Source organism: Muntiacus reevesi, chromosome 13 (assembly GCF_963930625.1).
Source record: "Muntiacus reevesi chromosome 13, mMunRee1.1, whole genome shotgun sequence".
In the NCBI taxonomy this organism is placed as follows: domain Eukaryota; kingdom Metazoa; phylum Chordata; class Mammalia; order Artiodactyla; family Cervidae; genus Muntiacus; species Muntiacus reevesi.
The window spans coordinates 12,383,427-12,400,089 of NC_089261.1; the positions used below are offsets into that span (position 1 = coordinate 12,383,427).

Sequence of the window (16,663 nt, forward strand, 5' to 3'; positions counted from 1 at the left end):
AGGGGAATGTGAGTAAAATCTTACAAGTGTTGAATTCAGGAGCAGTTTTTAGAGAGCCATGCGGACAGCCTGGGCCCAGGAGTGTGTTGTTAAACTGACTTTCAAATTAAAAAAAAAAAATCAGTGTTTATTTGCTGATTTCCATGGCACAAATTCTCCTACCATGGTTGATTTAAGTTCCAGATATGGCATCCTTGAACACAGGGTTGGAAAGGCATGGGCGTGGCCGGCTCTGAGGAGCCAGCAGAAGCAGCCTCCAGCATCCCCTGCCCAAGTTGAAGCCTGATCCCTACTCTAAGATGAGGAGCCCTCTCTTACTCTGTGTCTATGAGCCTCCCTGGGCCCCAAGCTCAGCATCTCAGATGCAAGGGTGGGACTCAGCCAGTCCTGGGCAGTGGGGCCCACCGGGGGTGCAGGAGCCCAACCTTCAGATCTCACTATCAGATTTCTCAGCTGGGATGCAAACCCTCAGATTCCCCCAGCTTAGCAACCCGGAGCTGAATCCACACTTCAATGGATGGTGTAGATTGTGTGACCACAGTCCACTGAAGGGTGGCCATTCCATCCATCCCTGAAATTCAGGGCTGGGCCTGGCACTCCGCCCCAGCCATGTCCTTAGGACTCAGCCTCAGAGCTCAGTCAGCCAGTGGGGCTCAATGTCAGGCACAGTGGTGGGATCGGGAGGTTCCATAATGGTCATGATACTTATGAGTACCTACTGTATGCCAGGCTGAGCTGAATGTTTGATGTTTAATCATCCTATCCTCACACCCAGCCTATGAGGTGGGCTCTAGTATTAGTCCCAATTTCCAGGTGAGAAAACTGAAGCAGTGAGAGGGTAACTCACTTGCTCAAGAGGATCCAGCTCATAAGTGTAGATGCCAGGATTCAGCCCCAGGTTGGCTGAATGTTAAAACCTCTGCTCTTAAATGCAAAGCTCAGGGGACTTCCCTGGTAGCCCAGTGGTTAAGAATCTGCCTTCCAATGCAGGGGACCCGGGCTCCATCCCTGGTCCAGGAACTAAGACCTTACCTGCCGCAGGGCAATTAAGCTAACGGTCCATAACTACTGAGTCCATGTACTCTGGAGCCTACGGGCTGGAACAAAAGATCCCGCATGGGGCAACTAAGACCCAACACACCAAAAATAAACAAATATTGGAAAATATCCTCCTGCTTGGCTTTATGAAGCACCTGCTGTGTGCATCCCATGGGTGCTAGACTACGTAGGGAGTTGGCAAGAATGATCACTGGTTTGTCTTGAAAATGGTCAGGGGAAGGGGAAGTGGCTAATCTTTTCCTGAGCACCTGCTGTGTACCAGGAATGATACCAAGTGCCTTACACAGCCAACTTGATTAACTGTACAGCAATCTCGCGAGAAAGGTGAGACCCTTCCCTCATGACAGCTCAGACCTGGGCACTCAGGAGCCTGCCCTCTTCTCTTAAGTGGCCTCTAGCAGGTCACACTCCTTCTCTGGGCCTCCGTTCCCTCTCTGGTTCCCTGACAGGAGCTGTCCTAGGAGACTTCAAACCCTCTGCCAGTTTCAGATCAAATTTCTCAGAACAACAGGAAGTGGCCAGTCCATTTGGAAAGTATGGGGATTGTGGCTACAGCTCCAGGCAAGTGGCAGGGTCAGATGCCGGATACTGGACAGGTGACAGAATTACCTCCCCAGAGGCCCGGCTGGCACAGTCCACAGCCTTTGTAAGCACCCCCCACCCCGGGATCCTGGAGATGAGGGGGATTTGAGAATGTGAGTCCCTGTTCAGTTCTGGAAGATGGGTTGAGATGGCTGGTGGTGGGTTGGCTGGCATCTCAGGTGGTCCCTAGGGCCACCTTATGTTCCATCAAGAGTCCCTGGGGACCAGATACCCTGAGATCTCTTTTTAAGAAGAAAAAGTTTCCTCTGTAAGCTCCCACCTAGGTGAGGAAGGTGGGGAGAGGCAAGACACCTGTCTTGAAGTAGCAGTCATATGAAAAGTACCATTTTCCCCTAGTGAGGATCTGGGGTGACTGATAAAAATTACAGGAGGGCTTTAACTACTCCCTTGGGGATACTACTGCTCTGAATTCAATCCTGCATCACCCCTCAGACCCCACTGAAGGGTGCTGCAATACTTTTAAGCTTTGGGGTCAACTCTGCTGGGCCCATTTCACAGATAGGATAACTGAGGCTCAGTCTTTGGAAGTTGGAGGACTCACCAAACAGTGGCCAGCCAGGGAGAGAATTCCAGGGATGTGAATTCCTCACCAGCCTGGCTGGGGTGCTGGGTGGGAAGTCAGGGAGGGAGATAGGGAAGCAGGTCATGGACTGCTCCTGCGGCTGGGCAGGGCCCTCCCAGAATTGCCGGTCTGGGTGTTGCCTCCAGAACAACATAAATAGAGCCTACACATTGGTGCCCGGCCCTGGGTTGAACTGATCAGAGTGAGTCAGGCTCATAGCCAGCCCTTCTGAGAACTCTTAGGCAGCTAAACAACAAACTCATGGGGAGAGACAGGGTGCGTATGTTTCTGTTCTAGGACAGGCCCTTCCTGTTACATTATCTCATTTAATGAGATGTACAAAAAATGTACAAACCTGGAGCTGTGGGAGCAGAGAAAAAGGAAAGAAAACCTCTGCCTGGCATGAGAGGCCATCCTGGAAGACTTCCTAGAGGAGGTGATATTTGAGCTCTGCCTTGAAGGACAATAATAGCAAACACTTTCTGAAAAGCTTCTTATGTGCCTGTTGGTGATCTGACACCTGTTCCTGCTTCCTTTCTACTTGCTTTATCTCATCTAATTCTCTCAAAACCCTGTGAAGGAGATACTATAATAACATAGGAACAGATGAGAAAGCCAAACCAAGGTACAGAGAAGTTAAGTGACTGGCCCAAGACCACACAGTTACCGAGTGGCAGAGTCCGTATTCACATTCAGAAAGGCAAGTCAGTTACTGACTGTAAGATCTTCCAAATGCTATTTAATCCCTCTGAACCTCAGTTTGTGTATCCGTACAATGGGGGTACCGGTACAACAGCAAGTAGCACATAGAATGATGGTGAGGAGGAAGATGAGATAGTGCGTGTAAAACGCTTAGAACAGTGCCTGGCACACAGTAAGTGTTCAAACACTTGGGGAAGGTTTTTTATCGTCGCTGTGGTGGTTGTTATCTTCAAGCCCTCCCCTCCCCCTCCGGCCGCAGCTTCCTCCCCCGCAATGCCAGCCCTTGACGTGGAATCTGCCGCACGCACAGTCTGGATTTAACTGGGAACTAAAAGAGATGGAAGGGGATGTTCGAGGCCCCTCCCTCTCTGGACTCGAAAGGACCCCCAGGGAGGGTGTGACTTTCTCTAGCGACGCCTCCCGGCGATCTCGGATACTGCTCCGGGACGGCGCGAGAAGCTCGGACCGAGGAGGCGGTGCGGGGATGGCAGGCAGGGGAGAGCCGGAGAGGTGTGATCGCGTTGGAAGCAGGGCAGGCAGGGGACACACACTGTCTTCTGTGCCCAGTGCCAACTCAGCAGGAGCCTGCCGCCACGCCCATCATGGCCGTGGGCCGCTCCCCACCTGGCAGTCCCAACCTCCGCGAGCCCGGGGCTCCGCGGCGGGTGCGCTCTGGCACGCTTGGCTGGGGTGCCGGCAGAGGGCGCGCGAGGGGGGCCCGGGAACGGGCGGGAGGGGGACCCCGCGGGAGGCGGGATTGCGGGGAGGGCCGTGGCCCACCCCCCTACCGCCCGCCCCGCCTGCCCACCAAGAGCGCCAGACTAGAAGGCAAGGGCCGGCGGTGTGCCCCCCGCGCGCTCTGCCAGCTCGGCGCCCGGCTCCTACCTGTAGAGTCTGGGTAGGGAGGCGCCCCCTCCCCGGTCACTATCCTCTCTCCTCCTTCGGAAACCTCCCGTCCAGCTACCCGCGCGTTTCGGGCAGGTGGCCCGGGGACTCCGAGAGAGGGTGCCAGGCTCGCTGCGGGTGACATGTAGACGCCCGCCCTGCCGCGGTCCTGCCGGAACCCGGGCGCCCTCCTGGTCGGAAAGTTTGGGGCTGGCGCCATGGCCAAGAGCAGCTCCCTGAACGTCCGTGTCGTGGAGGGCCGGGCGCTGCCCGCCAAGGATGTGTGAGTACCCCCGGGGCCAGTCGGGGATGAGGGGCGTGCCGGGCGTGGATGGGGAGAGGGTCGCCCGTTCGGCGTGCCAGGGCAGGTCGTGAAATGAGAGAGGGGTGCTGATCGGAGTCCTGGGGGCTGATCCACCGTCGCGGGGCGAGAGGCCCCCTGCCCATCGTTGTCCTGGTGGAGGGGTCACTCCGATTTAGCAGATGCCCCGCCCAGTCGCCAGGAAGGGGGTGTCTTTGTTCCTGGGATATACTGAAGGGGGTCTTCCAGGGCCTCAGCTCTGGGGCTTATAGGATCAGATTCTGTCAGAGCTGGGGACGTCATTTAGGGGTGGAGGGCTCCCTTCCTTAGTCCAGGCAGGTGTGGGAGGTGGGGTTTCTCCAGGCCTGGGTGGGCACCGGTTCAGAGGACTCTGGGAGGGGCCCCAGAGGGCCTGGGATCCAGGAGACCCCAGCATTCCTTTGCCAGCATCTGGTGTTTAGGTTTGCAGAGTGTCACCAGGTGGCCCACTGGCCAGGCCTGGGGGAAATGGTTCCTCTGGACCCAGAGCCCCTAGCGCCTCAGCCAGCAGCGCACAGCCCCGTGGGGGGCCTTCCCTGATGCTAAGCTGCTTGGAGGACCAACTTCCCCCTGCAGCCCCTCCCCAGCCAGGTGATGGGGTCCCCGCAGTACCAGTCCTTGATTATGCTTCCCTCCGGGCTGAGTCAGCAGTTGCTGAATCAGCAGAATGGAGGGAGGGGGTCCCCCTCCTGCTTCAGCTTGGAGCCCAGAAGGGGCTCTGAGGGTGTGGGTACCTGGAGCAGGTGTGGGATCCTTGACAGGACATTGACTGTATGACCTTGAACCTGATCCTCTCCAGGTCTGGATTTCCCATCTGGGCAAGGGGAACCCTGGACAGGGAGTCTGAAAGCCTTGTGCAGTTGTGAGGGTAGAGAACCACTTAGGATTTACCCTGGGGCCAGGGGGAGCAGGAATGTGGATTCTGAGCCTTTGCACAGGCTAGGGCTTAGCTCTGCCCTAACACCTCCGGCTGGGGGTTCTAGTGAGGAGGGTATCCTGCCTTTGACTTCATGAACCTTCCCCTTCCCCAGTCCAGGAGCTGTGTCAACAGGGAAGCTCCTTAGAACAGTTCTAGCTGCCCCCGTCCTCATCAGTGACCCCCGAAGCAAGCTCCTGAGGAAAGAGAGCTCGCTAGCTGTGCCAATGCAGTCTCGACAAGCCCCCTGTCTCCCGTCTTCTGAGATGCTCTTCCAGAGCCCCTGAGCATTGGCAGTTCTGGGACTGTTGAGGCAGTGAGGTCACCTGGCAGCTGCTGGGCGGTTGATATGGGAGACTTTTCAGAAACAGGTTTCCCTCTCTTGGTGCTCCAGCCCCTTCACCAGTCCCGGGTGAGGGCCATGAGGGAGGGGTGGGTGTTGTCCTTGGACCCAGACACAGCTCGCAGGGCTCCCTCTGCTTCTCCTGGGGATGGGAGTTGACTCATACTTGATCCCTGAGTCTCTTGGCTGCCTCTCTTCCCCCCAGTTCCCGGGCCAAGGTGAGCTCTAGGTGGGCCTCACCCCAGTACCAGGGTAGGGGGAAGTGACTAGGCCCCAGTGGGGATCCCGCCAGCCTGCCTCAGTTTCCCTAGCTGGTGGTGCCCTTCTCAGAGGGGCTCACTCAGAGCTTGCTGAGATCTCCATGCCCATGGGGACTCTTAGAGGGGGTATGTCCTCTTTCCCCTCTCCTAAGGGAGAGGGCCCAGAATCTTCCTGAAGCCTTCCCGGGTTTGAAAGGGCTCCAACCCTGGCTTGAGAGGAGGCCTCAGCTGATAATTTGAGTTATTTCTGTCATTCATAATAGCAGCTATATGTGGTCGAGGGCTTCCTATGGGCCAGGTCCTGTGCTTAACACTTCTTTGAGTCCTATTGGCATTATCATGTCTTGAATGGGCAAACTCAGGCTCAGAAAGGCATAGTCACTTGCCCAGGGTCACACAGCTGGGATTTGAATATTGACTGCTTCCAGGCACCCACCTGCCAATGCAGGTGATATATGAGATGTGGGTTTGATCCCTGGGTTGGGGAGATTCCCCTGGAGAAGGAAATGGCAGCCCACTCCAATATTCTTGCCTAGAGAATCCCATGGACAGAGGAACCTGGAGAGGGCTCCAGTCCATAGAGTCACAAAGATTTGGAGATGACTGAAGCGACTTAGCATGCACACACCAGGCAACAGGCAGACGGGGCAGGCGATTGCCCAGGGGCCTGCTTTCCCACACTGGAGGTGGGGCAGGGGCCGTGGGAGAGGCCGAGGGTCTGGAGAGATCCAGGGTCTGGAGGGGCAGCCCCTCCCGCCACCATAGCCCCTACCTGATAGGAGTCTGATAAGGCCTCTGTGGGTCAGAGTCCTGGAGATGACGTGTTTGACTCCCAGAGGGGCCCAGGGGTCAGGCCGGGTGAACTGGAGGGGCGTGGCTCCCAGCCCTTTTCTAGTGGATTCCAGCCTGTCTGTCCTACATCTGCTGTTGGGAAAATCGAGGGATGGGGGCCTGCCTAAAAGAGGCTCAGGGATAGAGGATGTGGAGAGAGACATGAGAAGGAGGGGGTGTCACCCAGCCATGGGCATCCAGAGGGGAAAACTGAGGCTCCCAGTGTTACTCAGCCCAGTGGGCTTGGAATAGATCCAGATGGGTAAACTGAGGCCTGGGGCACTATGCCGAAGGGAGGCCAGAGAGGAACGTGGAGGCACAGGTTGCCGACCAGACTGAGATGTTCAGGGATGGAGAACAGATGGGGAAATGAAGGCACACTCGGCAGAGGGAGCTGAGGGAAAGCGACCAAAGAGGAAACTGAGGCCCACAGAGGGCTCAGCCAGCAGACGAGGTTGGAGCAGTTCCTGGTGCCATGTCCCTCTTTCCCAGAATCCCCGAGGCGTTTGTGGATCAGTGACAGGCTGAACGGAGGGAGGGTGGAAGAGAGAGGGCGGGAGCTGGAGTTCTGGGGAAGGGGGCCATGTGGGGAAGGGATCTTGAGTCGGAGTGCAGGTGGCGTTGGTTGGGAACATGTATGCTGAGCCCTACAGACCCGAGTTCAAATCCTGACTCTGCCAGGCTGTGGAGGGAGGAGGATGGAGGCACAGCTCCTCCCCCAAGGATCTCAGCATTCAGGAGTGGCAGGGAGCCGTGGAGACAGACACAGAGCAGAGAGAAACAAGGGAGCCAGATGACTTCATGTGCTCAGAGGGATCGGAGGGCAGTGTTACAGTCCACTGTTGGAGGACTGTCCACTCTGAGGCAGTGACTTTGTGACTGAGGTTTGAATGAAAAGATGGAGTCATTCAAGAACAGAGTAGGTGTCTTAGGATGGTGGAACAGCAAATGCAAAAGCCCTGAGGCTGGACTGAGCTTGGTGGAAGACAAGGGAAGCCTGTGTGATGCGATGAGGGCAGGGGTGGGGGAAATCACGAGGAACCCTGGTCAACAGCTTGGGATGGACAAGTAACTTTTATTACAAAACAGGGATGGAACTGGCTTTGGTTGGCCAATGACTCTTTGCTGCTCAAGGGGTTGCAGCCTATCTTGAGATGGATTAGTAGATCTTATAATGAAGAGGGAATGGAACTGGCTTTGGTTGGCTAATGGCTTATGGCTATTCGAGGGGTTGCAGCCCATCTTGGGGTGGACTAGTAGCTCTTATTCGCTCAGTTGTGCCCGACTCTTTGCTACCCCGTAGACTGCAGCCCTCCAGGCTCCTCTGTCCATGAGATTTTCCAGGCAAGGATATTGGAGTGGTTGCCATGCCCTCCTCCAGGGGATCTTCCCAACCCAGGGATTGAACCCGGGTCTCCTGCACTGCAGGCAGATTCTTTACCAGCTGAGCTACAGGGGAAGCCCTCTAGTACCCCTTATTATGAAGGAGGGATGGAACCGGCTTTAGTTGGCTAATGGCTCATGGTTGCTCGAGGGGATGCAGCCCATGTCTCCTACTGGTTGAGTTTTGAGATCTGGCCTCACTGGTCTGTGCTTGCAGTGAGAGCATCCACTGAGGCCCATCCCCGCTGAAGGCTGAGCTATGCAGCGTCCCCTCCCAGGGAAACTCCCAACGGAGGGTGCAGCACATACTCCGAGGATGGGGTTCAGGTATCTGTGGGAAGAGCTCTGGGGTCAGCTGTGATGCATCACACCACGTGTTAGCTTCTTTAGTTCCTTCACCTGCCCTAAGAGGGGTGTGGAAATATTATACCCAACTTACAGAGCAGAGAAACTGAGTCCCACAGAGGGGCGAGGACTTGCTGGGGTTCCACCTTGAGCAAGCTTGAGGCCAGGGATGACTCACCAGATGAGTACATGCTCTGGACCAGTGCTTTGGGGTTCCTGGGCCCAGGACTCCACCTGTTCTGGTTTCAGATCTCAGTGTTCTGTTTCTCTGGGTGGTGGAAGCCCCGGGCCCATTCAAGGAGGTCATGCACGTAGTGAGTGGCTGGTGGGCACCCATGGCATGGTCTGCTGGTCCCCAGAGGTCCTGCCTCTATTGAACTTGTTGTGTGACCCTGAGCAAATCCCCTCCCCTCTCTGGGCCTTAGTTGCCCCCATCTATAAAACAAAGATGCACTGGGATCCCCACTCTGGTCTACCCTCTCAAGCCTGCTCCCCAAACCTTCTCCTTCTGCAGGTCTGGGAGCAGTGACCCCTACTGCATAGTGAAAGTGGACGACGAAGTGGTGGCCAGGTGAGGCGGGGAGCGGCCGGGCATGGGGTGAAGGAGACAGGGGCGTCCAGGTATAAGAATCCACGTTGAAAGGAGGACCTTGGGGGCAGACTTGCCCCACGGATGGACTCACTGGCCTGATGGCGGGTGTTTGTGCCCCGGCCACGGGGCTGGATGCTGGGGGCTGCTGGCTCCTCTGTCCCTCTAGTCCCACCAACTGGCCGCCACCTTCCCCCTTGCCCTGACGATGTCCCTGCCTGCATCCTGGGCCTGACTCAGCGACTGCCAGCTTGTGCCTTCCCGGGGGCGGGAATCTCACGCTTGGCTGGGCTGGCTGGTTCTGGGCCTGCTGGGTGCTGCGGGCACTGGTGTGTGTGTGTGTGTGTGTGTGTGCGTGCCCAGCTGGACCTGCTTGTGAGTGTGTATGGTGTGTGGGGAAGTGTTGGAGGGCTGGTGTGAACGCCCGTGACCACTGGTGTGTGTCCCCATGGGTGTGCAGACTCAGAGGCTCACGTTGTGTACCAGCGTGTGGGGTGTGTATGCGTGTGTGCACACGTGGGCTGCCGTGTACATGCATGTGTGCACCGATGCCTGCTTATTTGGGTACACAGGCGCCGCTGTGAACACGTGAGGATGTGAAGATGTCTGGTTGCCTGAGCCAGTCGCGGGCTGGGCTGGGCTTGGTTGCCGCCCCCGCAGGCCGAGGGACAGCTCTCAGCCCCCGCAGGCCTGAGGGGTGTGGGTGGGCGGGCGGCTGAAGCCTCGGTTCCTATGGAGACCGAGGATTCAGGATCCTCCTGGCGCCAGTTCTGGTCCAGATGGGCTGGGAGCTGGGGGCAGGGAGCCCATGTGGGGGAGGGTCAACCTGCAGCACCCCAGCCGATCTCTGGGTTTATCCCCATCACTCTGGGTTTACCCTGACCCCTTACCACACTCTGTGACACCACCCCCACGCCCACAGACTGATTTTCTGTGTGACCCCAGGCTGCTGTCTCCCCCTCTCTGAGTTCTGAGGTCCCTCCAAGTTCAGGGGCTGGGGAACCTGGAGGGACTTCCAATTGGAAAGAGGGTGGGGTAGTGGGGATGAGAGTATTTGGAAAGAAGGGTCGGTCTGAGGGAGCGGCCCTGGTCTGTCACGTTCACACTCTACTGCGGAAGAGTGTGGTGGAAGCGAAGTGGGGATTGAGTTTCCAGCCAGAGATTGAGGCCAGGTTGTGATGGTGAGAGCACCAGATGCTCATCTACTAGACCAGTGATCAGTGACAAGGGCCCTGGCCCTTGGGCTTTGCAGAAAAGAATTCCCAAAAAGATGGAAAGTAGTGAAGCCAGTCAAGTATTAAGAGCGCAAAGAGTACAGTATGTGTGGTGGATAGGCGTAAGGGCAGACTCAGAGGGCGAGTCCCTGAGTTGCACCCTTGTGGTAGTTTGAATTACTTTTATGGGGCATTTCTTCCAGGTTTTCTTTGACCAATCACTTTGATTTACCTGGTCCACAGTGTGTATTTCGTGTATCTCAGGATCCTTCCATATGTGCATGCATCTCTTAGCCAGGATGGACTCTACTGAAGAGGCCTGTGGGTCACCTGGCCTTAGTCAACATCGTTCCCCTTTGACCTCAAGGAGCCTTTCTGCGCATGTGTGGTCAGGGAGGTCTCCTGACTTTCAGAATGAGAAGTATGTGGTCTGGACAGGGCCCAGGCTCTCCCTTAATTATCCTGCTATTGTCTTGGAGTTTTAGTCCATAGGGAATAAATCTCCAATCGCTTTACCCTGATGGGGGCCCATCTACCTCCTGCCTCAGAAGGAAGAAGGCAGAGGCAGGTGTGTTGGCCAGATTTTGCAGCTGTAAACTTGAGTGTGTGTTGGCTGGGCAAAGTGAGTTCTCTTTTCGCTGTTGGGCAAAGGGCAGTGCATCTGCAGAGGTGTTGGGATGAAGAGGTGTGTGTCTGTTTCTGGGTCTGTCTTGGTCCCCGATCCTTCTGGAATTCCCTCTTGCTGAGAGTGCTCTGGCCCCTGCTGACTTCATGGTCCCCTGGCCCCTCACACTTTCCTGCCTCTCAGCCATTATCTTCTTGTTCCTCAAATTCACCATTCCTGCCTCAGTGCCTTGGCACATGCTCTTCCAGCCATCTGGATTGCCTTCATCCTCTGCTTTGCCTGACTAGCTCCTGCGGGAAGCCTTTCCTGACCCCTCGCGTCCTCAGCCCAGTGGGTACCGCTGGGCTCACCAATCACAGGACTTCTCTCATTGTGTCATAAGGGTTCGGGAGGGAGCCTCTTTCTGCTGGGGGAGCTCTGTGGGGGTGGGGACCTTGGCACCTCTTCCTCTGATTCCCCATAGCCCCCAAGACTTGGCACATAGTCAGGGTGAGTGTTTATGGAGTGAATGAATGAATGAATGGATGGGTGAATGGAATTGCGTGTCTTGTCTGTCACTGAGGGTTTGTGTGATCTTCTCTGTGTATCTCTGCTGGGTATTACTCTGCGTATGTGAATGTGTGTCTGTGTGTCTGTGTGTGTCTCCATGTTCTGGGCATTGCTTTTGTTTGTGTTATCTGTATGAATGTTTTCTCTGTGTGGGTCTGCCTTGTCTATATGTAGAAACACATAGTTGTATGTTTCTAGAAATTTTTGAAGAGGCATATGAGTATCTGTATATGTGTGCATGTGTCTCTTTGTGTCTCTGGCTTCCTTGGTATATCTGTGAATGTTTGTTTCTGTGTGTGTGTGTGTGTTATGGTTTGTGTGTGTATCTGTAGCTCTATATCAGGGTTCTTGGGTCTATGTGAGTGTGTATGTGTAGCTGTATTTGTGTTTGAGTAGCTCTGGGTGTGTATGTGTCTGTGTGTGTGTGTGCCCCCAGGTATCTGCTGCCTGTGTGGCCCAAAGACCCCCCTGTGCCCCCTTTTGCAGGACAGCAACCATCTGGCGGAGCCTGAGCCCCTTCTGGGGGGAGGAGTACACTGTGCACTTGCCCCTGGATTTCCACCATCTGGCCTTCTACGTGCTGGACGAGGACACGGTGGGGTGTGTGTGCTGGGGACCCAAATCTGGGCATCTGAGGGAAGGCGGGACGCCCCAAAGCACAGTAGCTGTCCACCCAGCCATTGACATCTGCACCCACCTCTCCACGGGCGGGGCAGGGGTCCCTGACTTGGACCCTCACCTGCCTGCCTTTCCACAGGCACGATGACATCATAGGCAAGATCTCGCTGAGCAGGGAGGCCATTACAGCGGACCCCCGAGGTGGGTGAGGGTTCCAGGCAGAGGGCAGGGGGGTGGCACTTGCCGGGGCATAGCAAGCAGAACGGGGCAACATAGAGTCTTCGGAGGAAATTATTTTGGTTGTTGCTTTTGTTTTGAATTTTATTTTTTCAAAAATTTGTATTATTTAGTTTTTTGCATGTGCTGGGTCTTCGTTGCTGCATGGACTTTTCTCTAGTTGCAGCGAGTGGGGGCTACTCTCTAGTGGCCATGCACAGGCTTCTCATTGCAGTGGCTTCTCTTGTTGTGGAGCAGGGGCTGTAGGGCACAGGGGCTTCAGTAGTTGTGGCTCCTGGGCTCTGGGGCACCGGGTTAGTAGTTGTGGCGCATGGGCTTAGTTGCTCCATGGCAAGTGGGATCCTCCCGAATCGGGCACTGAGCCTGTGTTTTCTGCATTGGCAGGCAGATTTTTTTTTTTTTTTTACCACTGAGCCACCAGGGAAGCCCAGACTTGAATTTAATTCATTTATTGAGCAGTTAACTTTTTTACGTTCAATATTCAAGAGAGACAGTTAGCAGTGAGACTGTCCCTCTTACCCCAGCTACTCCATTCTCAGCCCCGTGTTGTCAGTTTCTCGTGTGTCCTTCTAGGGACATTCTAAACCGACGCAAGCAAGGGGCTTCCCTGGTGGTCCAGTGGCTGAGACTTCACACTCCCATGCAGGGCCCCCGGGTTTGATCCCTGGTCAGGGAGCTAGATCCCACATGCCACAGCTAAGAGTTTTTGTGCTGCAACTAAAGGTCCCGCATGCCGCAACTAAGATCCAGCACAGACAGATAAATAAAATGAAATAAATATTAAAAAAAAAACATATGCAGGCAAGTAGCAACAGTAACAGCAGCAAAAGTTTATGTGGTGCTTACTGCGTGCTGATCACTTTCTAAGTGCTTTACACGTATCAATTCACTTAATTATTCTAATAACCCTAAGAGGTGGGTACCCTTGTTATGCCCATTCTGCGTGCGCATGCTCAGTCGTGTCCAATTGTTTGCGACCCCATGGACTGTAGCCCATCAGGCGCCTCTGTCCATGGGATTTCCCAGGCAAGAATTCTGCCATGCACTTCTCCATGGGGATCTTCCCGACCCAGGGATTGAACCCACGTCCCTTATGTCTTCTGCATAGGCAGTAGGGTTCTTTACCACCAGTGCCACTGGGGAAACCCTAAGCCCATTCTATAGGTGAACAAACTGAGGCTCAGGGGGTTGAATAACTTGCCCAAGATCACAAAGTGACTACGTGGGACAGCTTAGTCACTTTGGGATTTGAAGCAAGTGGTCTAGTTGCAAAGTCTGTGCTCTTTCTATATGTGTTTTGTTCTCTGCTTATAGAGATAGGGCTTCCCTGGTGGCTCAGATGTTAAAGAGTCTGCCTACAATGTGGGAGACCTGGGTTCAATCCCTAGGACAGGAAGATCCCCCTGGAGAAGGGAATGGCAACCCACTCCAGTATTCTTGTCTGGAAAATCCCGTGGACGGAGGGGCCTGGTGGGCTATAGTCCATGGGGTCGCAAAGAGTCAGACATGACTGAGCTATTTCACTTTTTTATTTTTTATAGTAATAGGACTCCATTAAACACACTGTTCTGTATCCTGTCTTTTCACTTCGCTGTGTATCTTGGAGATCTTTCCATGTTAATGTCTCAAGAGCTTCTGCATTCTTTGCTCTTAGTATGACTTCATGGCACTCCGTTTTGTGGATGTACCATCATTTATTTTGCTAAGTGCCTTCTTGATGTGCACTTGGGTTATTGACAATGTTTTCCTAGTTCAAACAATGCTGCAATGAATAGCCTTGGACAAATGTGATTGCACACATGTATACAAGTTTATATTAATTAAAAATTTTTTTGGCTGTGCAGTGCTGTATGTTGGATCTTAGATCCCCAACCAAGGATTGAACCCATGCTCCCTGCATTGGAAGCAAGGAGTCTTAACCCCTGGACCGCCAGGGAAGTCCCCATATATGCCAGTTATATCAATCAGCATAATGAATTACTAGAGGTGGATTTGCTGGATCAAAGAGTATCCACATTAGCACGTTTGATAGTTAAGTTATTGTTAAGTTACTCTTCAGTTACTTAATAGTTAATAGTTTAATCTACCCTTTAACCTTGTCAACAAATGCCGTATCTTTGGATCTTGAATCCGATAGGTTAAAAAATTGGCTCCTTGTGTGGGTTGGTTTGCATTTTTGTATAAGTAAGTTTGAAGACCTTTTTATATACTCAAGAGTCTCTTTATTTCCTTTTTTTGTGTGTCTATTGTCTATTCACATTGTATGTGTATTTTTCACCCACTGGGTTGTTTGCCTTTTCTTAGTTTTTTTGTGGGGGATCTTTTTACATGAGGAAAATAAACATTGTCACATTAGCTGCAATTTTTTTTTCTCCTTTGTGGCTTATATTTTGACTTTGCTTATCATTTTCCAGTAGAAAATTTGCTTCTTTATCTGTAATCAAAATTTGTGTGTGTGGGTCACTTGATTTTATGTAATACCTAGAAAGTCATTCTCAGTCCTGAGTTTAGGACAGATTGTTTTATATGATTCTTTCTAGCAACAATTTGTTCCCATTTTTTTTTAACAGCCAAGTCTTTGATCTATTTGGAACTTACCCAGATACAAAGTATCCAATAGGGATTGAACTTTACTGCTTTGGTCTAGATGATTCTTAGTTGTCTTGACACCATTTATTGAATAATATAATAATATATTTTTGCGTCAGTGAGCATTAGTTGACAGCACACTATGTGCCAATCATTATAATCATCACTTCTATTTAGTGAAGGCTTATTATGTGCCAGCCACAACGCTAAGCACTTTACATTTAGTCTAGACAATACCAAGTGAAGTGAGGTGAGATGGAACTTCACTTTTCTAATTTGATTATTGCAACAGATACCTAATCAAGTTAGAAACAGCTTATGGCATCCTGGACTTGGGAATAACAAAAGAGATAGAGAGGTAAAGTAGAACTTATACTTCCGGCAGCATGGGGGACTAGATCCACAGAATGGCTTTCTGGCCACATACCAGTGAGATCCTGAATTAGATGCAATTCCTAAAACATTGTTGGAAGGATGTGAAGGGCATTCAGTATTCCTCCCTTTGCTTGCAAGCTCGTATGCTAAGTCTCTTCAGCCGTGTCCGACTCTTTGCGACCCCATGTAGTGTAGCCTGCCGGGCTCTTCTGTCCATGGGATTCTCCAGGCAAGAACACTGGAGCGGGTTGCCATGCCCTCTTCTATTCCTCCCTCTACTCCCGGTGAATCATGAGCTAAAACCTAACATGGAGTGGTGAGCAAGAGCTAAGGGACTCAGGAAGGATTTCCCTGAAAGTTAACGTCAATATCAGATTCACAGTCAACAGACTAAATCTTAGGCCAGGGGGAAGGTGGCTGTTACTGAACCTAAGAATTCCCCTTCAAAGGTCCTAAGCAACTGCCACTCCTCTCCAGTTAGGCCAGGGGGAAGGTGGCTATTACTGAACCTAAGAATTCTCCTTCAAAGGTCCTAAGCAACTGCCACTCTTCTCCAGGGATAGGCATCCTCATGTTAAATTTCCCACAGAGTGAGCTCAAAGATCATCACACACACAAGAACAAGGGTCAGCAGAAATGATGACCATCAGATTTAGACCTGTAAAGACTTTAGACTTTGTATTTATGATATATAAGAATTTTTAAAATTCAATAACTAAAATTTAATCACCTGGAAGGGCCAGAAATAACCATGATAAATTAAAGCAATACATTAAAAAAAATAGACTGACTTGGAAGATAACCAAATCAAATGCTTAGAGATAAAAGGTACAATTGTTGACCTTAAAAACATTTTTTTTTTGGATGAGTGGATGAGTGGCACATCATTCTTTAGAGCTGAAGTCAGAATTAGTGAACTGGGAGAGAGATGTAAAGAAATTATTTAAACCTCAGCTCAGAGAAATGAAAAGCATATAAGAGAAGTTCAAGACATGGAAAATAACTGAGAAAGTCTCTAACATCCATTTAATTGGAGTCCTAGAAGCAAAATATAGAAAAAGCTGGGGAGAGGAAATGATTCTAAAAAATTGATGACCTGGAATTTTCCAGAACTCAGGGGCATGATTTCATAAGTAGAAGGAGCACAGCCTTTACTAAACAGGGTTTTTTTTTTTTTTTTTTAAATCCTTACCTAGATATACTGTGGGGAGACTGCAAAAAGCATCAAAGACTTAGTCCTTAAACTTGGAAAAGATAGACCGACCATTCATGCAAGATCAATTATTAGGTTGAAATGACTTCCCAGTAACTACAACTGAAGCTGGAAGTCAGTGGCACAGTATCTTAAAAAAAATTTTAGTTAGTTTTAATTAGAAAAAAATTTTTGGCCATGCCACCTGCTGTGTGGGATCTTAGTTCCTCGACCAGGGATCAAACCCATGGCCGCCACCCCCCACCCCCCCTTGGGAGTGCAGAATCTTAACCACTGGACTGCCAGGGAAGTCCCTGGAACAGTATCTTTAATGTGTTGAGATAATGAGAGACAGAGAGAGAGAGAAAGAAGGAAAGGTTAAGATTGAGAAGATCGAGACTGACTTGATTGATTCAGGCCGAGAGCCTATAAGGAGGCTCAGAGAT

General features: G+C 52.1%; 1 protein-coding gene across 6 annotated transcripts in view; it reads left to right on the forward strand.

Moving 5' to 3' along the window:
* Positions 1-3,967: 3,967 nt before the first annotated feature.
* The window catches only part of RASAL1 (RAS protein activator like 1), a 31,684-nt gene continuing 18,988 nt past the window's right edge, over positions 3,968-16,663 (forward strand). For 3 of the 6 annotated variants that reach the window (XM_065904365.1, XM_065904366.1, XM_065904367.1), the window contains exons 1-4: positions 3,968-4,094; positions 8,744-8,800; positions 11,693-11,806; positions 11,964-12,025. In XM_065904365.1, coding sequence (XP_065760437.1) covers positions 4,030-4,094; positions 8,744-8,800; positions 11,693-11,806; positions 11,964-12,025 — 298 coding nt within the window. In that variant the 5' untranslated portion in view covers positions 3,968-4,029. The remainder of the gene's footprint in view (positions 4,095-8,743; positions 8,801-11,692; positions 11,807-11,963; positions 12,026-16,663) is intronic. The other 3 variants (XM_065904369.1, XM_065904370.1, XM_065904368.1) reach the window with 2 other exon arrangements.